At 40.4% G+C, this 25436-nt stretch overlaps 1 protein-coding gene across 1 annotated transcript in view; it reads right to left on the minus strand.

Moving 5' to 3' along the window:
- Positions 1 to 20993, minus strand: part of SMG1 (SMG1, nonsense mediated mRNA decay associated PI3K related kinase) — a 114431-nt gene extending 93438 nt beyond the window's left edge. The window contains exon 1 of the mRNA XM_018040496.1: positions 20512 to 20993. Within this exon, the coding sequence (XP_017895985.1) occupies positions 20512 to 20597 (86 nt within the window). The 5' untranslated portion in view covers positions 20598 to 20993. The remainder of the gene's footprint in view (positions 1 to 20511) is intronic.

Below are 25436 nucleotides of genomic sequence, written 5' to 3' on the forward strand. Positions count from 1 at the left end.
AAGGTTGGGCTGGGCTTCCATGTTTGGTAACATTCCATATGTATTATCACAAATCAATACCAGGAAACAGGGAGAAGCTCTGAGTTTGGAAGTAACTGAGACTCTGCCCTATGTACCTTTACCCTTGGTTGATTTTAATCTGTATCCTTTAGCTGCAATAAATTGCAACCATGAGTATAACAGCTTTCAACGAGTCTTTAAGCCCTTCTAGTGCATTATCCAACCCAAGGGTGGTCTAGAGGACCCCCAAACTTGCAACTGCTATCAGAAGAAGGGTGGTCTTATGGACATGTTCCTTCTAACTCTGTACCAATACTTAAAATCATTGAATATACTCTAATGAAAAATTTTAAAGGTTGTAAATTTTGGTTTTATGTAATATCTTTAGCAAAACATAGTTTTCAACTTCAATACAGTTTATATCCCTTCCAAGGAATCTCAAACACCATCTACTTGACAGACCTCTAAACCATATTAACCAAAAAGGACAGAGTGAGTAACTACAGGGGTGCCCATCAGAGTCCAGCCTTCGCTTCACGTGCATCTGCGCTCTGTCTTCAGTGTAGACGCTGCTGATACGCCACTCCTGTGTAGCTCTCTGCCTGCAACAGTCTTCAGCGCTGCCCATGACTCCCTGGCTGGGGTTCTCTGCTTTTCCAAAACAGCTGTCAAACTTTCTGCACCTTTCTCTTTCCCCCAGTACCACCGCTGATAAAGATTCCATGAGTGACCTAAAGCAGCACAGCTAATTAGCTATTCACATTTCCTCTGTACCACTATAAAGGTTTTTAGCAACTTTAACTCCTGTGACTTTCTCTACTTTTCCCAATCCAAGTACCTTCTTTTGAACTTCCTTCTTTAATCAGTTTAGATTTCATGGTCTTTCATTTCAATAACTCTTCCTTTAACTTCCCTTAATATTTCCCTCACACCTACCTGGCAAAATCCTAATCCTGCATATATCCAATTATCAATTTCCCATCATCCATCAGTAAGTACCACATTCCTAGGTTCTTTCATCTTCCACAGGCACTATCTGTTCCCCATTCTCTTCAGATTCCAAACACTCTCCTAAATTCCCTACTCCCTCTCTCCTTACCTCTCTAACATTCTCTCTACTTGACCAAGAGGAAAAATAAAGATACAATAACACATAGGCACCCAACTCTAGAACTTTATGGGATTCCATCTATTTCTACCTTCTCGTAACTTTTCAAATAATCTTTCTCCTGTGGACTCTACCTTTTCCACCAAACTGAATCTTCCTAAACATGTAAAATTTTCTAATATCTCCCACTTAAAAATATAAAAACAAATTAAAAACACATACACACACACACACACACACAGAAAAACCCCATCAATCCCACATCCCTCCAACCAACCAATTTGCCTTTGCTCTTTGCAATCAAACAGAATCATCTCTCCTCCCCATATTATTTCTTTACCTCTATTAGCTCCTCTGTCTACACCAATCCAACTTCTGTTCTATCACTTTTGGCAAAACCAACTAAGACCTCCAGGTTGCTAAAAGCAAGATATATTTCAGGTTGCTCCTTACTCATCCTTTCAAAGCAGGCTTTCACAAGGCTGCTGAGCAGGGCTGATCAGGCTATAGCCTGCACAAAGGTGCCTTAGAGAGGAATGAAGTGGGCTGAATGAAAACTTCTTTTAAAAATCCTTACAATAACCCAGGGTCAGATCCTGATAATTCAAAGTAACTAGATTCTTTCTTTCCTTTGGCTTATAGGATGTTATATTCTGTATTTCTTCCTACCTTTCCACTTCTGCTTTTTCAGGCACCTCTGAAGGCTTACTCAGCCTCTTCTACCAAACCACTAAGCCTTGGAATTTCTCAAAGCTTGACCACAGGCCTTCTATTCATCCCTTCTGCAAACTATGCTGATGGCAATACTTATCACCGGCATGACACTGATTTCCAAATCTAGGCCTCCATCAAAGATTTGCACTCTGAGATCCAGACCTATATACCCAAGTATTTAACAAAACAAAACAAAAAAAGCACTTTTAATGTTCTAATGCTTCAAACACAACAACTGGCTCATTTCTTCCCAGAACTCCCACTTTAATAAATGTGGGCATTTTCCAACAAATGGCACTATTTGGTCAAACAGACATATTACACTGGTGCAAAAGTAATTGTAGTTTCACATTGTTGAACTTGGCCATTTGATATTGGAAAACATTCTTAAATGTAGTTATGTTATACATCATTTTAAAGCACATTTCTCGCTTTATGATTTTTTGCTAATGACTTATTATTAGCTGTTTCAGCTCAGTTCAGTTGTTCAGTCATGTCTGAGTCTTTGCAACCCCACGGACTGCAGCACACCAGGCTTCCCAGTCCATCAACAACTCCCGGAACTTGCTCAAACTCATGTCCATCAAGTCGGTGATGCCATCCAATCATCTCATCCTCTGTCATCCCCTTCTCCTCCTGCCTTCAATCTTTCCCAGTGTCAGGGTCTTTTCCAATGAGTCAGTACTTCGCATCAAGTGGCCAAAGTAGACACAAACTAGCTGTTTATACTTATTTTAGACTAGGGAAATGATGTTAGACGAAAAGCAAATCCAAGTGATTTTCTTATTCGAGTTCAAAATGTGCCATAAAGCAGCAGAGGCATCCCAACATCAACACATTTGGCCCAGGAACTGCTAATGAACAAATAGTGCAGTGGTGGTTCAAAACTTTTGCAAAGGAGACCAGAGCCTTGAAGATGAAGAGTGCAATGGCCAGCCACCAGAAGTTGACAAAGAACCACTCAGAAGATCATCAAAGCTCATCCTCTTACAACTACACAAGAAGTTGCCAAAGAACTCAACATCGACCATTCTACGGTCATTGGCATTTGAAGCAAATTGGAAAGGTGAAAAAGCTCAATAAGTGGGTGTCGCATAAGCTGACCAAAGATTTTTTTAAAACTGTCATTTTGAAGTGTCATCTTTTATTCTACGCAACAATGAACCATTTCTCGATCAGATTGGGACGTGTGATGCAAAGTGGATTTTATACGACAACCAGCAATGACCTGCTTAGTGGCTGAACCTAGAGAAAGCGCCAAAGCACTTTCCAAAGCCAAACATGAACCAAAAAATGTCATGGTCACTGCTTGGTGGTCTGCTGCGAGTGTGATCCACTACAGTTTTCTGAATCCCAGCAAAACCATTGTATCTGAGAGTACGCTCAGCAAATTGATGAGATGCACCAAATACCGCAACGCCTGCAGCCAGCATCGGGCAACAGAAAGGATCCACTTCTTCTCCATCACATCTGACCGCATGTTGCACAACCAACACTTCAAACGTTGAACGAATTAGGCTACGAGGTTTTGCCTCATCCGCCATCTTCACCTAACCTCTCACCAACCAACTACCACTTTCTTCAAGCATCTCAACAACTTTTTGCAGGGAAAATGTTTCCACAACCAGCAGGAGGCAGAAAATGCTTTCCAAGAGTTCATCAAATCCCAAATTTTAACACTACAGGAATAAACAAACTTATTTCTCATTGGCAAAAACGTGTTGATTGCAATGGTTCCTATTTTGGTAAATAAAGATATGTCTGAGCCTAGTTATAATGATTTAAAATTCACAGTCTGCAACTGTAATTACATTTACACCTACCTAATAGTATGTTTTCCACCTCTAGTTCTCACCTCTATTCCATTTCTCCCCACACTACAACAAAGACAATTCTAATAAAACACAAATGTTTTGTCCTCCCACTGCCATTTTCATCTTATGGTCCTTACTTCCCTTTTCAGCTAACTCTCCACACTGTCGTAATACTTTTACCTTCTGTGCCCCACTCATCCCATTCTTTCAGTGCCCCGTCCACCTTGCTAAGCCTGTCTGCATGGAACAGCCTTCTCCTTGGCCCTCATTAATCTCTCAATGTCCTTTAAGCTATAGCTTTCCTTTGCAAAGTTTCTGATTCCCCTGACACTGACTAGGAATCCCTGTTACGTAAGTACTACCCGAAACCTAACAGTTCCTTAACTCTTACACCATTGGAGCAGCTTATTTAACTGTGTTCTGCCAGGAGACTGTAAAGTCCAGAAGGGCAGGAGCCTGTCAGTGTTGCTTATCACTGTATTCCCATTGCCTAGAGAGCAAAAAATTATTTCCTATGACTGCCTCTTCTCACAATCAAGGTCTTTCTCTTTACTCTAGAGTGCAGTCCCCTAACTTAACCCAACACTAATTTTTCTTCAAGATTCAACCTAGAACCCATACTCCCTCTCCTATATGTTCTATTAAAAATCAACAATGTTTTCTTGGTTATTTTCTACAAGAGCACTAATTAAGAGTAATAACTCCAAAAGATGAACTAAATAAGATAATCCCAACCCTCTAAGAATTTACAATCTAGAAAGAAAAGAACTGTTAGTATAAATTCCAATTAAGAATATAAAATATTCTGTGATTTGAGAGAGAAAAAAATCCTATGATTCAGTACTTTCTTTAAACTCTTACTGCACTTAGAGTATCACACTAGCTTGCACTTTAGTAGTTCTATACTAGCTTCAATTTGTTCACTAGTTTGAGATGTCAGCATTGAAGGCAGATGTACAATATTATCTAACACCACACACCTTTCATAGGGAAAGGAGAACAGCATGATGCTGCAAGGAGAGTGGAGCGAAACTAGAAGATGGCCTTGGATCAAAATCCATCATGATTATTTAAGCAAAAACTTTGTCTTGTAACACAAAAAAGAACCCAGTAACAGAAAGGGATGGATTCAGTAATTCATTTAAATGAATTCTAAATTTTTAAAATCTACTTAATATGCATATTACAAGTCTCATTTTTGTGCAAAGCATACTATGAAGTGAAAAGACCACTCACAAAACCAGAGAAAATACCTGCAAATCATGTATCTCTTAAAGAGTCTAGTATATAAAGAACTCCTATAACTAAGCAAGAAAACATTCAAATTTAAAAATGGGCAAAAGACCTGAATAGATACACGTCTCCAAAGATATACATATGACCAATTAGCACATGAAAACTTGCTCAATTTCACTGGCAAATGTGTGCTAAATCAGTTCAATTGTGTCTGACTCTTTGCGACCCTACGGGCGGTAGACCACCAGGCTTCTCTGTCGAAATTTCCCAGGCAAGAACACTGGAGTGGGTTGCCATTCCCTTCTCCAGGGGATCTTCCTGATCCAGGGATCAAAACCAAGCCTCTTATGTCTCCTGCATTGGAAAGTGGGTTCTTTTAACACTAGCGCCACCTGGAGGAAAATGCAAATCAAAACCACAGAGAGAAAGCACCCATTAGAAGAGTAAAAAAATCTGTTAATGGTAAATAACTAATGTTGTGAGAGCTGGAAAATTTGGAGCCCCCATACATTACTTATGAGAATGTAAAATGCTAGAAACCACTTCAGAAACAGTTTGGCATTTCCTCAAAGAGTTAAACAGAGAACTATCACATGATTCAGCAAATTGACTCCAACTGACTCCCAAGTATATGCCCCAAAGAACTGAAAAACGTTCAAACAAAAACTTACACATCAATGTCCACCACAACACTATTTACAGTAGCAAAAAGGCAGAAACTCAAATACACATCAAACAATGAATGGATAAACAAAATGTGTAAATCTATACAATGGAAGATTACTCAGCCATACCTACTACAACATGGATGACCCTTGAAAATGTTATACTAAGTCAAAGAGGTCTGAGATAAAAGGCTACATATTACACGATTCCATTTATATGACATATCCAGAATAGACAAATCCATAAAGAAAGTAGATTTGTGGTTGCAAGGGGCTGGGAAGAGGGGAAAATTGGGAGTGATTGCTTAATTGGTACTGGGTTTCAATCTCGGGTGACAAGAAGCTCTGGAACTAGATGTTGGTCACAGCTGCACACACTGTGAATGTACTTAATACCAATGAATTGTAAAATGGTAAAGGTTATGTGTATTTTACCACAATTTTTTCAAAACTTATTTATAACATTCTTGAAAAGACAAAATTATGGGGGAGGGGCGGGGAGACCAGTCGTTATCAAGGACTAGGAGAAGTTGACTATAACAGGGAACAAGGAAACTTGGGGGTGCAGGGTGGAGGGGATGATGGAACTATTGATAGCTTGACTGTGGTGGTCATTTTTTTTTTTCTTTACAGTATTTTCTTTACATATTTCTTTAAAGATATAAAAATAAGTAAAAGACCATCAGGCTTCCCAGGTGGCACAGTGGTAAAGAATCCACCTCCCAATGCAGGAGATAAAAGAGATGTGGGTTTCATCCCTGGGTTGGGAAGATCCCCTGGAGGAGGAAATGGCAACCCACTCCAGTATCCTTGACTAGAAAATTCCATGGACAGAGGAGCCTGGTAGGCTCCAGTCCATGGGGTCACACAGAATCAGACACCACTGAGCAACTGAGCACACAAAAGGCCACTGATTTTTAATAATTTGATATTTCATGTTTTTCATTGCCTACCAAATTTAGTAGTCATTTTCAATGGGGCTTCCCCGGTAGTTCAGAGGGTAAAGCGTCTGCCTACAATGCGGGAGACTCAGGTTCAATCCCTGGGTCAGGAAGATCCCTTGGAGAAGGACATGGCAACCCACTCCAGTACTCTTGCCTGGAAAATCCCATGGACTGAAGAGCCTGGTAGGCTACAGTCCATGGGGTTGCAAAGAGTCAGACACAACTGAGTGACTTCACTTCTTCTTCTTCAATGGAAAAGCAAAAATGTAACACTGGATACTCTCCAGTGAAATCAAAGACTGTTAGTGTCTGAATTTACCAAACAGTAAAGAATTTACCAGATTCTTTACCACTGTGTCACCTGGGAAGCCCGATGGTCTTTTACTTATTTTTATACCTTTACTGTAAAGAAATACACTATTTCCTTTATGTTTGACTTATTGAGATATAATTTACATGCCCTAGAGTTGTTTTGAGGAATGCAGATAGTATATAGCACTAACTAAACTTCTCTTAGTGTCTGAACTTTAAGCTCGGGAAGGATTAACCTAGGCAGGATACAGAAAGAAACCTACTCATATTGCCTACTCATTTTCAAAAAAATTTTTTAAAGAGTCAAAGAACTCAGTTCAGTCGCCTAGTCGTATCTGACTCTTTGTGACCCCACGGACTGCAGCATACCAGACTGCCCTGTCCATCACCAACTCCCAGAGCTTGCTCAAACTTATCTCCATCAAGTCGATGATGCCATCCAACCATTTCATCCTCTGACGTTCCCTTCTCCTCTTGCCTTCAATCTTTCCCAGCACCAGGGTCTTTTCCAATGAGTCAGTTCTTCTCACCAGGTGGCCAAAGTATTGGAGTTTCAGTGTCACCATCAGTCCTTCCAATGAATATTCAGGACTGATTTACTTTAGGATTGACTGGTTTGATCTCCCTGCAGTCCAAGAGACTCTCAAGAGTCTTCTCCAACACCACAATTCAAAAGCATCAATTTTTGACACAAGCGTCAAAGCACCATGGCGAGCAAAATCAGAAAAACCACTGCTTGAGATAGAGGCAGGCAATCCACTTCTAATCTATTTTAAGTTTGTTAAGTATTATGTACTTCTTCTGGCATAAATTCATATCTTACTAGGCATTAAAAATACTGATAGCAATAAAATCTGATCTGCTTTTAATCTTCAATACAAATATGAATTCAATTCTCTTTATTTAACAAAAACAAATTTTGTTAATGCTAAATAATTGGTCACCTGAAGGCTCCCGAATCTAAAGCACCACATTAATTTGACTTACTCTCAAGTTTATTTTTAACACATGTTGGTTTACAGCCTTAAATAAAACTCTGCTTCAGCTACCATTTTTGCATTGCTTATCTTTCTCTTTTGTCAGCAAGTCCTGGAAGTACTTTAGAAACATCCCATTCAGCCTGGGAAATTGCCAAGATTGAAAGGAAATCTCTTACTCCATGACCTCCCTAGTAGAATAAGACAAAAAGACTGAAAGTCTACAAAGAAACATGTCCCACCCCCTCATCCCCACCCAAACTCTTCAACTAAATGCCAAACATAACCCTTGAGGATAGAGAAGATTAAGGATCACTGGAGAAGGAAATGGCAGCCCACTCCAGTATCCTTGCCTGGAGAATTCCTATGGACAGAGGAGCCTGGCAGGCTGCAGTCCATAGGGTCGCAAGAGTCAGACACGACTAAGCAACTACACCACCACCAAGAGATAAACACTAAAGGAATCCTAAAAGGAAAAGTCTTGAAACCAGATTAGGACTCTAATCAATGAAAAGGCAGAGTGTTTTATAAGAAATGTTAATCATCACTTTTTTTTTTTACACGTCAAGAAAAATGATGTGATTGCCAAAAATCACTCATATTAAGAAAACACAGTTCAGTCACTCAGCCGTATCCAACTCTTTGCAACCCCATGGACTGCAGCATACCAGGCTTCCCTATCCATCACCAACTCCCGGAGTTTACTCAAACTTCTGTCCATTGAGTCAGTGATGCCATCCAACCACTTCATCCTCTGTTGTCCCCTTCTCCTCCTGCCTTCAATCTTTACCAGACCAGGATCTTTTTCCAATGAGTCAGTACTTCACATGAGGTGGCCAAAGTATTGAAGTTTCAGCTTCAACATCAGTCCTTCCAAAGAATATTCAGGACTGATCTCCTTTAGGATGGACTGGTCATCAATTCTTCGGCACTCAGCTTTCTTTATAGTCCAACTCTCACATCCATATATGACTACTGGAAAAACCATAGCCTTGACTAGACAGACCTTTGTTGGCAAAGTAATGTCTCTGCTTTTAAGAAAACATAAATATTATGCAATCGACAAAGGTATTTTTTAAGAAAACTATTATCGAGTTAGGCTCTATTGCCATAATGGTATGGTATACCCTACAAGTCCTGAGCATAGTCAAGGATTTGGGCAACAAAAGAGCAATATTCTAACATGCACCTCTTAACATACACCACATATCTCAAATATAGTGGCAAGCATGGAAAAGACACTGAATTTCATATTCCACACATGATTTTCAACAGAGGTATTACCAGAAACATCTTTAGTGCATTCTCAAATTAGACATGTGACCCCCCCCCCTACAATCCTCTTAAAAAATAAATACACCTAAGAGAAACCTAAACTTCTTGGTTTTACTTTTAACTTTACCAACACAACTATACTAAGACAGCAACTGGATTTTTAAATGGACCCTGATTCCTTTCAACATCTCCAGTAACTCCTCTAGGACCTATCGTCTTAGGTATCCTGGGGTAGGAAATACACTATTAACACCAAATTGGTAAAGAAACATACTACCTGTAATCAGTGATAAAATATGTATGGTAAACCCTCCTACCTAAACACTGGAACTTCTTTTTCAGAGCTGTTCCTGAAACAGCCACATCCTTTCCTTTGTTATTCAGTCGCTCAGTCGTGTCCGACTCTGTGACTCCATGGACTGCAGCACGCCAGGCTTCCCTGTCCTTCACCATCCCCCAGAGCTTACTCAAACTCATGTCCATTGAGTCGGTGATGCCATCTAACCATCTTGTCCTCTGTCATCCCCTTCTCCTGCCTTCAGTCTTTCCCAGCATCAGGGTCTTTTCCAATGAGTCAGCTCTTCACATCAGGTGGCCAAAGTATTAGAGCTTCAGTATCAGTCCTTCCAATGAATATTCAGGACTGATTTCCTTTAGGATTGATTGGTTTGATCTCCGTGCAGTCCAGGAGACTCTCAAGAGTCTTCTCCAACACCACAGTTTAAAAGCATCAATTCTTCAGCGCTCAGCCTTCTTTACGGTCCAACTCTCACACCCACACCTGACTAGTGGAAAAACCACAGCTCTGACTAGACGGACCTTTGTCAGTAAAGTCTCTGCTCTGTAATATGCTGTCTAGGTTTCTCTTCTAAGCTGCCTAGCTTTTCTTCCAAGGAGCTAGTGTCTTTTAATTTCATGGTTGGAATCACCATCTGCAGTGATTCTGGAGCCCAAGAAAATTAAGTCTGCCACTTTTTCCACTGTTTCCCCATCTATTTGCCATGAAGTGATGGGACTGGATGCCATAATCTCAGTATTTTCAATGCTGAGATTTAAGTTTATGTTTAAGTATCCTCCCTACATTGTTTTTTGAATGCTGGAGTGTTAAGTTTATGTTTAAGTATCCTCCCCTACTTAAACATAAACAAATAAGAAGGTCTCACAGATATATCTCAAAAAACATGGACTCCTAAATCAAATAATTGGAAAATGGAGACACTTTTCACAAAAACCACATTATTCTTTCAACTGTAGAAATATTTATTAAATGAAGTCAGTTTGGGGTAGTTACTGAAACATACTAGTAAGCAGCAATCAAGAAGAGCCAGGAAACACTGCTCCCACTGTGCTCAGCAGGAGCCAGAAATACACTTAGGTATTTAAAGTAGCCATAAGTTTGAGAAAGCTATGAAACAGTTCAAAATCATCACTTAAGCCACTTTAAACTCAAAAGGCCTATACAAACTCAAAAAGCCTATACAAACTCTATCTGTTTCTTCTAGTATATTTTACACTAAACACACATGTATCAGATTGATTTAAGTGGTATAAAATAAAAACCTTACAATGATAGAAAAAAATCAGTTTTTAGATATGAAGTTCCTTAGGAGAGAGCATTGACCCATTCTGAGTAAATTTATAGTGCCATAAGTTAAAACAGTACCAAAATTTCATGATAGCTTAATATAGTATATACATTATATAATGATATAAAATTTCATTAATTCATATCTGTTTAGATGATATATATGGTCCTTTTTTTGTACATACTTCAAACTATTACACTGGCAGAGTCAACCCTTTTCAGGATTCCCCCAATCCCTTTAAATCAAACATGCATACATACTAGAATAGGGGAGAGAAACACAATGCAGCATTCAACTGATGTTCTTAAAGAATCAGTTCTTAAATTCCAACTGTATAATGAAAGTTAAGTAAGGTACAAACTACCTTCTAACCTACCCCGTCTGTATTTAATTCCATTGCACCTTCTCTACAGTAAATGTGGCCACAAAGATTAGATTATTTTTGCTGGCCCACAGTTTCAATTGGTATCAAATTCTAAGAGTGTGACTTATAAGATATAGAGGAAAACAAATTTAACAATTATATGAGCTTCTAGTCATATAACCTCTGTGAGACTTGACATAAATGCCCTTTGTGAAATTTTTATAAGTAACTACACATATACACATTGTGATACTTAAGAGTATTAGAAGAGAAAAATGAAATTTGAACTTGAGTCTAGGTACATGTGTGTAGTCAATTCTAAAACTCTTTGAGGAAGCAATAAAAAGAGGGACTTTCTTTAAAATTCTTAATTTGATTCAGATATGGCAACGTAAGTATCATTTGTACAGTACTTGATAGTTTTGAAAGCAATTTCCCAAACTTTATTTTTACCCCACACAACCCTATTATCTTAGGAAAAGCAAGAATTACCTCTTGAGGGACAGCTGGTAATGTCAGTACAAAAGACCTCTATCTTCTCATGCTTAGTACACTGCTGTTTTCATGACACCAGCCTCTCAAGACAAATATTTGTAAAGAAAAAAAACTAAAAATGCACACATTCTTAAAAGCAAATATATCTTAGAGAAGAATCTAAAACACTCTCATTCTATTTTTAACTCCTCCAATGTAACTGTATTAAGACAACAAGTGGATTTTTAAATAGACTAAAAGAGGGGGGAGAAGAGCACTGTAGTATAAGTTTTATATCTTCAATAAGATTACAATAAAAACACAAGGAATACTAGCATTATAGAAGCTATGCAAGATGGGCCACAAAAGGACACAATCTTTATTAAGCACAAATTTATCTTTAATTCCAGTATTTTCAAAAAAAGAAACAAGATACCATATATTAAAATGATCTCAATATTTCAAATAAGGACAATTTATCATTTCCAACAGTCAAAAGTCTAACTCAAGTCCTACAAAAACAATACAAACAGTGCCTCAAGGTAGATTTCTCTATAAACCAGACTAATGACACTATATCCCAAGTTTCATTATCTTACTTTTCGGAAACCATTTTCACTTTACCTTTATCAAAAGAATAGAAGGACAGCAAGAAAATCAATCTTTTTAGAAAAGAAAATCCAGGATGTACTTTCTTTCTGATTAAATACGTATTAATTCATCTTTAACATACTGTATGATACTGATAACCATCTTTTGACTCTTTTTAGTCATCTAATCAGAAGAGTCCCATTATACAGAGGACAGAAAAAAGCCTGACATCTTTCCTCATATTAATAGATTTTTCTGCTTAATTTCTGACAAATCACAGGAAGTCAACATACACTGTCATTAGGGCAATGAGTTTGAATTTTCAGCATTAGAATCAAAGCAAAGGGACTAGAAATAAAGTTATAATTCAGACAAGGGTTCCAGGTCTCACGTTATCAGGAATATAAACTATGAAGACCTTCAAGAAACGGAAATAGCAGAGAGTCATGAGTTGTTTCAAAGAACTAAATATTACAAGTTGAAAATTAAAATTCCAATTACACACACAATATACACACATCTTTTAAAATCAGATTAAAATACTAAAAAGAAAAATTTTCAATTTAAGTAAGAGGGAAGTTTTTTAATTCAACGAACTTCAGCAGTAAAAAAATAAAATTGTTGTCACTGCTGTCAAATACGGAGGAAAAACTAAAATATATCACTATATTGACCAAGACATGCTTACTATTGAAGCCTCTTGACTAATCGGCAGAAAGGTATTAATATAGATACCACCTCAAAATAAATATATACTAAATACTAAGCTTAACATTTTTTTAATCTGCATAAATATACATATAATTCAGCCACTGCAGAGCCTACAATAACTTTCTCGAAGACCTATAAGAGCACTGTCAAGGTTCTTTATTGATTAAAAAAGATAAAGGAAAAAAAAGTAATGCCATTCCTAATTAAAAAAAAAAATAAAGCATAATTTAGGAAACTCCATACCAAAAAGCAAATTACAATTCTGATATCCTTTTTTTTTTTTTTTTGGCCTCTAGGCTTGTGGGATCTTAGTTCCCCTACCAGTGATCGAACCCAAGCCCCAACTGTGAAAGAGCTGAGCCCTAACCACTGAACCGCCAGGAAATTTCCTGGAAACTCCTCTTTTGAAAAAGATTTTAATAAATACAGAAAGTCTGTAAAAGGTTTTTACATAATAAACATGAGATTCCAGACACACTATGAATAGCAACATTAACTTCCGAAGGAACGATTTCTAACAGGGATACAATCTCCTTTTTTCAAAGGGTGTGAAGATGACTATGAAAGAAACTTCTTGATCTTGGAATTTGGGGTTTCAATCATTCCCCAATCAGTAGGCATACAACTGGCAAGAGGTTTGTTTTCTCAGGCATTCTAATGGAAGGCCAAAAGAGGCTCAACCCAGTGCTTAACTTTTTCGTGATTAGACTACTCAAATAATGTACAAACAGATATGGGATAAACTGTCAGTGTGTAAACTAACTTGAAATACGTGAGCAGAGACTTCCCCGGTGGTCCAGGGGCTCTGATGGCTATACACCCCCAATGCAGAAGCCCCGTGTTCAATCCCTGATTGGGGTACTAAATTCCACACGCAAAAACTAAGATTCAGGACAACCAAATGAATAAACATATTTTTTAAATAAATAAATATGTGAGCAAAGTATTTCCTCAAGATGGATAAAACTCCATGGCCCTAGTTTGATCTGGCCACTCCAGCCCACCAGAACACTGTCCCTTTGAACTTTTTCAATCAACTGAATGAAGTTGCTGCCTCAGGCTAACCAGGCCACTGTGTAAGGAAGTTTCCCTCAAAACGTCTCCTACAGTAACAGTGTTCTAAGCCTTGAAGTTAACTCTGAACACAAAAATAAACTTGCAGAATTCCATTTTCACATATTTAGATGAGAAAGAACACTCAGATTTAGAGCGTTTACTATTTATTGATGCACTAATAGGGAAGGAGGGATACAGAGGGAAAATCATTATGGAGAAGACACACAAAAAACTCATACAGTGAGTATTATTAGAGAAGGCTGCTGCTTCTCACTGAGGGGTGGCAATTAGGCTAAAACAGCATGAAAACACCCAGGTCAGGCACTCTGAGAAAAGCAATCTATGTGGTAGCTACACGCAAGAACAGGATATTCAAAGGCCCTAAATAAGGCAGAAATTAGTCTGGGGAGTGCTTCGGGGCAAGTACACAGAAGCAGCAGAGAAAATAACTCACACTCAGCCCTCGGGGATTTAAACTAGTTGGGGGAACAACAACAACAAAAAAAGACTGAAGTGCCCAGCACAGTTAGCTTTCACTGTAGATTTGCAGCAAGATTTGGAAAGAAGGAGTACAGAGGGCAGAGGCAGGGTAAGGATCTTAAGGGAAGCACAATGCTTACAGTAGAGACAGCACAAGAAACAGTAGGTGCAAGAGAGGTTTGTGAACCTGTTACCTCACAGGAATAAGTTTAGCCAACAAACTCAGAAGAGCTCCTCTGTGTCCAGGACTCAAATGCCTGAAAAGGTTAACAGTAGATCCATCTGAAATTACTTTCACAAAGCTCTTCAGAGATCCCAAGTTTGTTTATAGCAAAAAAGGAATAACAGAAATATGTTGAAGATGATAAGGTTATCAATCTGCAGAAACCATAAGTTGGTAATAAATTACAAGTTAATATTCAAATATTTCCTTTCTATAATAACTTTAAGGCAAGATCCACATGTACACTCTGCCAAGGTTCTGTTTTGGTTTGGTCTGGTGCTGAGGGTGGGACAAGGTGCAGTGGGAAGGGAAGTTATCCAGCTGCAAAGTCATTGTGTATCTGTATCTTGATCAGGGTCATGGTTACACAGGTGTAGGCATTTGTGAAATTCACTGGATCTACACACGGATAAATTTTTTCTCAAAAAAGTAACAAGTTCAAAAAAGAGCTCAAAAAAGAATTCAACTAAGAGAGGAAAAGTACAATCAACTAATATAAGATGGAGCAGAACTAACATAATAAAAACATACATGGGACTTCCCATAATAAAAACATACATGGTCCAGTGGTTAAGACTCTGCCTTACAATACAGGTGACTAAGACCCCAGGTGCCACTGAGCAAAACAAGCCAACGCGCCACAGCTAGAGACCCCATACCCTGCAAATACTGAGCCCATGAGCTACAAGTAGACAATCCATGTGCCACAACGAAAGATTACACATGATGCAAGGAAGATCCTGCACGCCACAACTAAGACCTAATGCAGCCAAATAAATAAACATATTTTTTAAATGTACACACACCTGAAACTAATATGCTGTATGTCAATCATACCTCAATTTTTTAAAAACCAAGAAAAACACAAATATCTCCATAAAAATTTAAGAGGTTATAGTCTACATTAAAAAAATTAATAAGCTGGAGTATTTCATACAGGAGTTAAATCACAAAATGTCTGCAATCTTCACTGTTAGATCGCTATACAAGAGAGAATGTTTTACTTTGTAGTCCCCAACATTAAATGGATTTTAAGAAAACTTTAAGACAACCAAAGACAGGTAACCAAAAAAACAATATGAAAAGATACCAAACAAATGACAGCTTGTGTGAATCCATAAAGAGAGGTCCACTGAAAACTGTCTCAGGGATTTATTTTAGGTTTGATTTTTAGGATTGGCAAAGAAATGCAAATAAGCAAGTACCAAGCAATGAAGGCAGGAAAGCCTAAATTTAAAAGCTGTGAGAACTCAATGTTCACAAAAAACATCAATCACACTCCATTTTATGTATATGATCATTCTATATAATGTAAGTGCCCTAACCTGAACTGAATTGTGAGCAAGTTTAAGTATCACTTTAGTGATCACCCTCAATCAACACCAAATAACAAATGAGGGGCTTTTGCTTTTGAAAATTCCATATATTGAGCTGAATACTTTTGTCTGAATTTAAACCATGAATTATAAACAGTATTCAGGTCCTTAACAGTCTCTGTCTAGTGTTCAACTGCCTCCTACTGTGGTTACACAAAAATACACAAACACACCAACAATCTTCAGTTATGCCACTTCCATGCTGGTAAAACTTCAACGGCTCCCTAAAGTCTTTCCAAACACATTTCCAATATGATTCAAAAGCGACAATACAGCCGCACTCCAGCACTTAAGCTTCACTTCTTATTTGTATCACATTTCACAAATACCCCATCCTTCTTTCTAACCAATCTGGGAATCTTTTTTTTTTTTTTACCAAGGACAGCCTGCATTTTGCCATTATCAACCATCTTCTATTTGTGAGATCCCCTCCAAATTTACTGTCAAAATAGAAAAGATGGATTTCACGGCCCCGCCATCCCCCACTCAACTGTATAGCTTTCCTTCCTCTGACTCTCCAGGTTTTAAACTGTAAATCACATGTAAAAAGATTTATACCAAGAACTGTATCACAATTAATATCCATATAATGCTCTACCTCTTACAAAGCCCTTTCTTATCTCCCATACCAACCAACAACCTCCTTAATGACAGTGGCTTTATTAGTTATAAAAATCCCTACAGCATCTCTATTTTCTGAAGCAGAATATTTTCACTGAATTAGAATATTTCACAGTCTCTGTCTCTTAATATTTAAAAAACCCTTCAGTTATGCTCCCATCTTAAGGACCAAAAGAGAAGAGGGAGAAGGGTTCAGTTTAAAGATACAATTATTTCATAAGGAATATATGTTATTCTATAATGAAAAAATAAACTTTTCCCCTAAACACCCTAAACATAATCTCTGAAGCTCCTTAACGTCCTTGAAAAAATGTGGTACTGAACTGGCAATCTTTAAATTCTGTCCCACTAAAGCTCTATTTATAGTTGTAAAATGTACTTCACTATATTATGCATCTATGGATATCCGACAGTACAGGTTCATAAAAGGCTGAAATAGACAACTCTAGTTTCAAAAATCCAGCTTCTCACAATGCCAGACATACTAGTTTCTGGCTTTTCCATCTTCACAGGCCTCTTCCCTATCTTCTGGTCTGTGACAATAGAGAATGAATATTTGTACTGTGAGAACTTCAATCTGTCTACATTTTACCAGAAGTGGAAGCTGTTTTTAATATACAGTTTCATCTTTTTAGAATTGTAGAAAGACTTAAGTTTGAGCACAGTAAGACATCAATATATATCTGTTAAATAAAGTCTTAAGACTCCCAAGTGTGGAAGTAAAATTATGTGTTTGGGGTTGACCTGAATGCTTCCTCTTGTTTGTTGAACTAATCTGTATTTGACTCCAATGTCAAATTAATCTTGTCACCTGGAGTTTTAAAATGAACAATGTAATTATACATTGAATTTTTTTTTCCTGGCTGTACTGCAAGATATGCAGGATCTTAGTTCCCTGACCAGAGATGGAACCCACGCTCCCTGCAGTGGAAGCCCAGAGTCTTAACCACTGAACCACAAGAAAAGTCCTATATACACTTAATTTTTAAACAAATCATTCTGATCTCTATCTTGACTGGTATACTTAGAAGCTTACTTTCCAAAATAAAGTCAAGAAAAGAAGAGACTGGTCAGTGGCAATAAGACCACTCATTTGCGTCATCTTTCTTAAATGTTAAAGAAGAGTACAGTAAATGAACCCTATAAGACAGGGCAATAAAAAGGCTTTCTGCTAAGATGTATGCTTTTAGCAAAGGTGGGCTTGCTCTGTTCCCACATGACACAAGTCTACTCAGCCACCTGGAACACTTCCTGTCAACATGTATGAGGTATCATGTGTGGCCATCACCACTAACTCAACAGTTTCCAGACAAACACTGAAAAGAAACCAACCGAAAGTCGCCTTTTTAAAATCCTGTTTTTTAAAAAGTCTAAATTAAGGGAAAGAGAACCAAAATAATAAGAGAATTGGCACAGAAAGGCAAATAATTTTTTTAAACCAAAATGATTCTGATGAACCATAAGGAATCTGCTTGCATTTGAAGGTGCTGAAACGAACCCCCATTTAAACAAGGGGGAAAATTGACCTCCATTCTCTCAGTTAACTGGAGTCTGTCACCTTTCTAAAGTGAAGAGGGAACAGAATAACAACAACCTCAAATTTAACTCATGAAAATTTATGACTTGGCAAACACCTGAGTTTGTTTTTTTTTTTAATTGACTATTTAACAAAACAACTAGGCAACCGTGCAAAGAAATCAAGTTTTGCTATGGTATATTATCAGTACTTTTCCGTTCTCTCCTCTGAAAAAGTCAAGTATTTCCAACATCCTTATCAACTCATGGGCTGTCAAGGTGTCTCAGTGGTTTAAGGAAAAAAAAAAAAAATCCGCCCACCAATACAGGAGACATGGGTTTGTTCCCTGGGTCAGAAAGATCCCTTGGAGAAGGAAATGGCAACCCACTCCAGTATTCTTGCCTGGGAAATCCAACAGAGAGAATAGCCTGGCATGGATACAGTCCCTGGGATCACAAAGGAGTTGGGACTAAACAAGAATTAACTGTAACCTAGGCAGTAAGTTCTGAGACTTTGTAACAGAGCACAGCTTCAAAGAATACACAGCCTACCCAACATACAGCCAAGAAATAAAGTATTTAAAAGAAGAAAATATGAATAAAATTAATAACCCATGTATATATTCCATAACTATATAAGCCACCCTGCTTCATATCAGTCAAATGAAGCCAGGTGATCTCAACCCATGGCTGCAACTATGCTACTGCATTTATTCAGAGCCACAAGCTACAATTCTTTTCCAGAAACTCTATTTGTGAAGGGCATTTTAGTCCTCTAAAGGGATACTATGTGCATTCTTTTACATATGCTGACCACAGTACTGAAAAATAATGGGAAATCTGTCAAAGACCTCTCAAATGTCAAATCATACTCATTTATCATGTAGTCAATAGGTGAAAAAAAAATTAAATTTACACATTACAACAAGCATATAAAACAACTAAGAATGTCAATTACAGATTTTTTTTAAAAAATACCAAACTAGTTAACTGATTTTATGTGAAGCATGCACAAACCCTAAGTGGCAAAGGAAGAGTAAAACTATGCTTTCCAAACTTTTTTAACTACTCAACATCTCAATTGCAGGCTCAAGTACTAACTTTTAAAGTCACCTGTTCTCAACAGACACAGGATTTGGAAAGGCATATTAAACAGAATAAGATGTGCACCACTCATTAGCCAAAAGAGTATTTTTATTTTACTATCAAGTCTTAAGTGTTACATTCTAACATCTTACTAATTTCCAAACACTACTGGAATTACACGTACCATTAAGAAGCAAAAGTCATCCCAACAACGTGTGTGTCTAACATTTATCTGCCGAGGTCCTGGGTAATCATAATACACGTGTGCGTCAAAGTATGAGAGCACAATGAATCAACTAACCCTAAAATATTACACACGTTTAGGGAGTTCTTCTAGGCACTGGGCGAAGTTCCAATAGTCTATTGCAACCACTTATTCAGTAAGAGATGTAAGAATAAACCAGTCCTAAATGAGGTACAACTGCCCCATGATTAATCAGAAAGACATGAAAATTAACTTTTTTTAAAAAGTCAATACTCCTTAAGGAGTTCCCTGGTGGCCTAGGGGTGAGGATTCCCGGCTTTCACTGCCCAGGCCCAGGTTCGATGCCTAGTAGGGCAGCTGAGATCCTGCAACCAGCGTGGGGAGGCCACAAAGAAACAGGAGAAAAATAAAAAACAGTCGATTTTCCAAATATCCACTTCCAACTAGGCCCCAAACCTTTCTAAAACCAAAACAAATTCTCTACTCCTCTAAACGAGTGTCGGCTCAAGTGTCCAGGTAGGAACTGCTCTCCGCCCAATTAACTGCCCCTGCACTTCACTCTTCAGCACCGGGTTTGGTCGGTCCTCATTAACACAGTCACAATCTCAGCTCACGCTCCACAACTACCCTGTCGTCAGAGTAAAGACTCGGGAGTGGTTGGTTGTTTTATTTTTTTAAGACTAACACGTGGGGGGGGGGGTCAAAATAGAGATCGCTGTTAAGGAAAAATCTTTCACGTGGGGGCTAAGCGGGTGAGGGATCAGGGAAGTTAATGGATAAACAGAAAGGGTCCAATACTCTCAGGATCCCTCAAACTCAACGCCCAACTTGAGGGGAAGGTGGTAAGTCAACCCCACCCCCACAACCTGGTCCCCCTTCCTTCACCATCCTGAACCCAATTCCTAGGCCAGTGCCTTCTGCCGGAGCACCGGGTTCTCGACTCCAGCCCCCGAACTCAAGCGCAGGGAAAGGGGAGGCATTTAGGCCTAGCCTCCCAGCGGCCTTCCTTCCCCGGCCGGGGCGGGAGGGGACCCAGGAAGCCGCGCCCGGTTTTCAGTAGGGGGGCGGGGGTGTATGGAGAGCCTAGGCCGCGCCTCCCACCCCGGCGGTCCTAGGCCTCGGCCCGCCCGAGGCGGGGCCCGGGGTCGCGGCGGCGGGCTGGGCGCCGGCTCACCTACCTGGGTTGCCAGTCATTCCAGCTCCGCGGGTACTTGGTGCCGCCGCCGCCGCTGCTCAGCCGAGACCCCGGGGCTCTGCGGCTCATTACCTTCCCCGACACGACATGGCCAAGCGCCGCCGCCCGAAGAAGCGCGAGTCGCCGCCCGAACCGGCCGCCGCCAACACTCCGCTCCGGCCCGGGGCTGAGGAGGAAGCCGAGCAGCAGCAGGAGGAGGAGGCGGCGGAGGGCGGGGGAGGCGGACGGCCGTTCCGGGTTCCGCCTGAGCCCGCAGCGCAGGACGAGGAGGCGGGAGTGCCGCGGCGCGAGGGAGGCGGAGGAAGGGGAGGCGACTTCTCTTCCAGGGCCGTCCGCGGCCCGCGACGCCCGGGCCCAGGAGGAGGAGGAGGAGGACAGCGAGGAGGAGGCGGTGGCGACGGCGCCCCACGCTCACACAGCCACTGCTTCCCCGCCTCCCGGCTCCGCCCGCCGCGCCGCCGCTGCCGCACGGCATGCTGGGAGAGAGGGGCGGTGCCGGCGCCCGCCGGGCCAGGGCAGAGGGGCGGGGTCAGATCAGGTGGGCGGGGCCTGGGCGGGGCCGGCGCGGCGAGCCGACTGTCCTCCAGCTCCCTGCGCTAGTCGCCGCTCTCCGCGGACCGCGCCGAAGTCCAGCCCCGCCGCGGGGGATCACGGGAGAGGGAATCTCCGCCACCACCCCCACACGCACATCCTCCCACTTACGCCCGGGAAAGCACCTGACCCCCTGAGGGCCGGGCAGTCAGGTGTAACCGGGCCACCGGTCAAGAACCTGCTGTGCCCTTGAGGGGGTGGGGGGAGCTAGGGGGCGCGCGTGCATACACACACACACACACACACGTGCCATGAGGGTTCACGTGTGTCCACGTTCCTCACCTTCTACGGTAAAAAGTGGAAATTTTTTAAAAACGGGTTGATCTCCATCTACCCTGCCTCTACCTGAAATGTGCCCATAAAGTCCTGACACCCTGACCGTTTCTTCTCATTGCAAAAAAAAAAAAAAAAGTAGGAAAAGCTAATTACTGAGGAGCACCAACCCCGATCCCGTGAAACGTGAAATATGCTCTATCTTCTCAAGGTAACACTTGCCCACTTTCCCCGCCAAAAAGAGACTGGAGAGTGGGGGCGGGGGGCACAGCCTTAGCACTCTCTCCCCCATCGCGACAGTCCTCCAAAAGTCTTCAGTAAATCATTTGATACGTAATGCGAATGCCATGTACAACAAAATTTCAGCAAGGTGCACATCAGACAGGTAACAGGAGTTACATTTGGGGAGGTTATTCAAATGGATCTTACCCCTCTCTGCACAGAGGGTCTTAACCTATTTTATGTTGCAAGAGGAAAGTCTATATATTGCTTGTGTGATTAAAAGTGGTTACCAAACAAAGTTGAGATTATGAGATGTTACTCATCCTCTTTCCGCTCCTTCCTTATGCCCACCAACCCCTCATAAAGGTATGATCCTGCCAGTTGTAGAGGATGGAAAGTTAGATTTTCAAATGCACTTTCTCACCCCCCCGCCCCCGCCCCCGCCCCCCCTCCACCCATCCAGGAAAAAAGAAACTCCTCTGAACTGGGGCTGTTTGACTCAACCTAGAAATTCCCACTAGGTCAGACCTAAGTATGGTCACCCACATGCGTAAAAAAAAAGGTTGTTTTTTTTTTAATAAAATACCTGTGTGAACAGAAATACATCTGGAAATTTGCCCTGGGTTCCCCCATACTTGCTTGAGGAAGGATCCCACCGTTGTAAAGGGGGCCCTACTCAACCCCTGTCCTCAAGGAATTCTGGAAGTAGGGGTCAGAGAGATAATCTATTCAATATTATTAGAAATAGCTAAAATTGCTATGTTTGCTCAATCTTCCCTCTCTCCACCATCCTGCAAGCCTGTCTCACAATCTGACTAACAAAGCCCCCTCGCCCAAAGCCTTTTCTTAATTCTAAATTTTGAGGATTCCTTGTACCTGTTTTTCTCTGATTGTTTTCTTTTTGTGCTCCAGGTGAGTTCCCGCTCGCCTCCTCTCTGGGACTCTCAGACCCCTGAGCCAATGGCTGATGTAGCCAATCAATCATGTTGATTTCCTTCAACAGTTGATTGCAACAGTGGTGCTGTGACCAAATTATGTCAGTTGTTCAAATTCCAAAATGATTTCCAAAAGACTAATCAGTAACTTAGAACCCTGAGAAAATTTTCAGGAGTCCTCTAACCTTTTCAAATTACAGGACACCAGCAGAGTAATTCAAGGAAGGGCTCTGGGATCAAATTCCAACGCTGTGTAAAAGCTCGGGCTGGGGTGGGGTGGGAGGGGGGCGGGGGCGCAAGGCTGAGTGCCCCAGGTTCTCATCTGTAAAATATAGATGATAATATTAGCACTGACCTCTTCAGGATGTTGAGAGGGTAAATAGCGATCTTGCATGTAAAGTGCTTTTCACAGTGCCTGCCACTTGGTAAGCAATCACAGCTAAAAATCAGATCCTCCACTTCACTGAAGCACATGGCTATTTGGATTATGCATGACCAGAGAAGAATGAGAAAAAAAAAAAGGTAGCTGGCAGGGGTTGTGCCCAATTGCTCAAACAATTGCTTTTTATTTATCATTTTTTCCCCTACTGTTTACATAGAAATGATTAACCCTCAAAAACAGTGTTCATACAGAGGAGGTGTAAGGACACAGAAGGTGAGTGAGTGTCATTTAGCAGCAACTTCCTGGAAAGCAATTTAAGAGTGTGTATCCAAAGACTTAAAATGAATTCCCTTTGCTCCTAGGAGATTCCTCTCCTAGGATTGTATCCTAAGAAGATATGCAACACTGCAAAGTTATTTTCTTCTAATAAAGATCAGATCATGGGACAGTCCTGGTTAAAACACATCAATGGCTTCCCATTCTCTAGATAAAATCTAGACAGACTCATCATTACTAAGAGCCTGTAAAAACTGGCTTCTCCTGCGTTGCAAACATCCCAGCGCTGCTCATACCCGTGAACAGGATCCTAATAATGGTTCTAAATTTCTTCTTCATAGAAAAATCCTCTCACTAGGCTGTACCCCAGTTAAAAAAAATCAGAATCTCTAAATGTAGATTCAGGCATTAAAATTTTTTAGACTTCCCCAGAGGATTCTAATATGCACACAAGACTGAAAAACACCATTTTTGAGCACCTAAGAACTGAAAACGCTATTTGGGACTCCACCCTCCACCCATACCTCCCAATATATGTTGGTTATAAAAATTCTAAACCACTGGGAAAGAAAGACTTAAAAGCTCAGTTTTCCCATGATGACTACTTGGATACTTAAAAATACATATACATCAAATATGATCAATGTTCAAAACTTTCCAAAATTTTTTCTCACTTCTTTTGGTGGTTCGGCTTCTCTGGTTCCATTAGCGCTTTTTAATTCCACTCCAAACACAGAGACAATTTCTGTTCCTGAAACACACTGAGCCTCTCCAGTCCCAGAGTTGGTCTTTTTGTTTTTGCTTTTGTTTTTATTTTTTGTACTTGATGTTGCCTCTGCCTGGAATGCCTTTCGAATTGAACTTCGCTCCCATTAGGGTTGGAACTAAGGTAAAGAGTGGAGTGCCTCTGGTGCTGAATTTAAGGAGGTACTCACTCTTGAGACTGTCCAAATGCAACCCTGCACTTGGCACAGGCCTGCAAGTAACTGCCTCCTTAAATCAAGGCAGCTAGGCACCTCATTTGTCTCACCTTAGTTCTGTTTCCCTTGGTCCATCTCAGTTCTTTGCAGAAGGTTTTCTCTGACTTCCCTCCTCAAAAAACCAGGCCAGTACCCTATCCAGGTGTGCTCTATCACACACCCCATTTCTTTCCTTGGTAACACCCATCACCACCTGCAAGTATTGGGTTTCTTTGCATATTTATTATCTGTCTCGCCCTTAGGGTACAAACTGTGTGAGATTCAAGCTCGTACCTGTCTCACCTCTACCTCCTCCATCTCCAGCCAACAGCACAGCACTTGACTTAGAGTAAATAAACACTCAAAAAATAGTTGTTAGTGGAAGGAATGAAATGGACATCAACTAAGATATGGACCAAATTCAGTTCAGTCTCACAGTCATGTCTGACTCTTTGCATGTCTTCAGTCATGCAACCCATGGACTGCAGCACGCCAGACTTCCCTGTCCATCACCAATTCCTGGAGCTTCCTCAAACTTATAGCCATAGTTAGTGATGCCATCCAACCATCTCATCCTCTGTCATCCACTTCTCCTCCTACTTAAAGGTTGACCTTTCCCAGCATCAGGGTCTTTTCTCATGAGTCAGTTCTTCACATCAGGTGGCCAAAGTATTGGAGTTTCAGCTTCAGCATCAGTCCTTCAAATGAATACTCAGGGTTGATTTACTTTAAGATTGACTGGTTTGATCTCCTTGCAGTCCAAGGAACTCTCAAGAGTCTTCTCCAACACCACAGTTCAGAAGAATCAATTCTTCAATGCTCAGCTTTCTTTATGGTCCAATTCTCATGTCCATACATGACTACTGGAAAAAACATAGCTTTGACTAGATGGACCTTTGTGGGCAAAGTAACATCTCTGCTTTTTAATATGCTGTCTAGATTTGTTATAGCTTTTCTTCCAAGGAGCAAGTGTCTTTTAATTTCATGGCTGCAATCATGATCTGCAGTGATTTTGGAGCCCAAAAAAACAAACTCTCTCACTGTTTCCATTGTTTCCCCATCTATTTGCCATGATGCTTTGGGACTGATGCTATGATCTTAATTTTTTGAATGTTGAGTTTTAAGCCAACTTTTTCACTCTTCTCTTTACTTTCATCAAGAGGCTCTTTAGTTTCTCTTCGCTTTCTGCCATAAGGGTGGTGTCATTTCCATATCTGAAGTTATTGATATTTCTCCTGGCAGTCTTGATTCCAGCTTGTGCTTCATCCAG

Source organism: Capra hircus, chromosome 25 (assembly GCF_001704415.2).
Source record: "Capra hircus breed San Clemente chromosome 25, ASM170441v1, whole genome shotgun sequence".
Lineage (NCBI taxonomy): Eukaryota > Metazoa > Chordata > Mammalia > Artiodactyla > Bovidae > Capra > Capra hircus.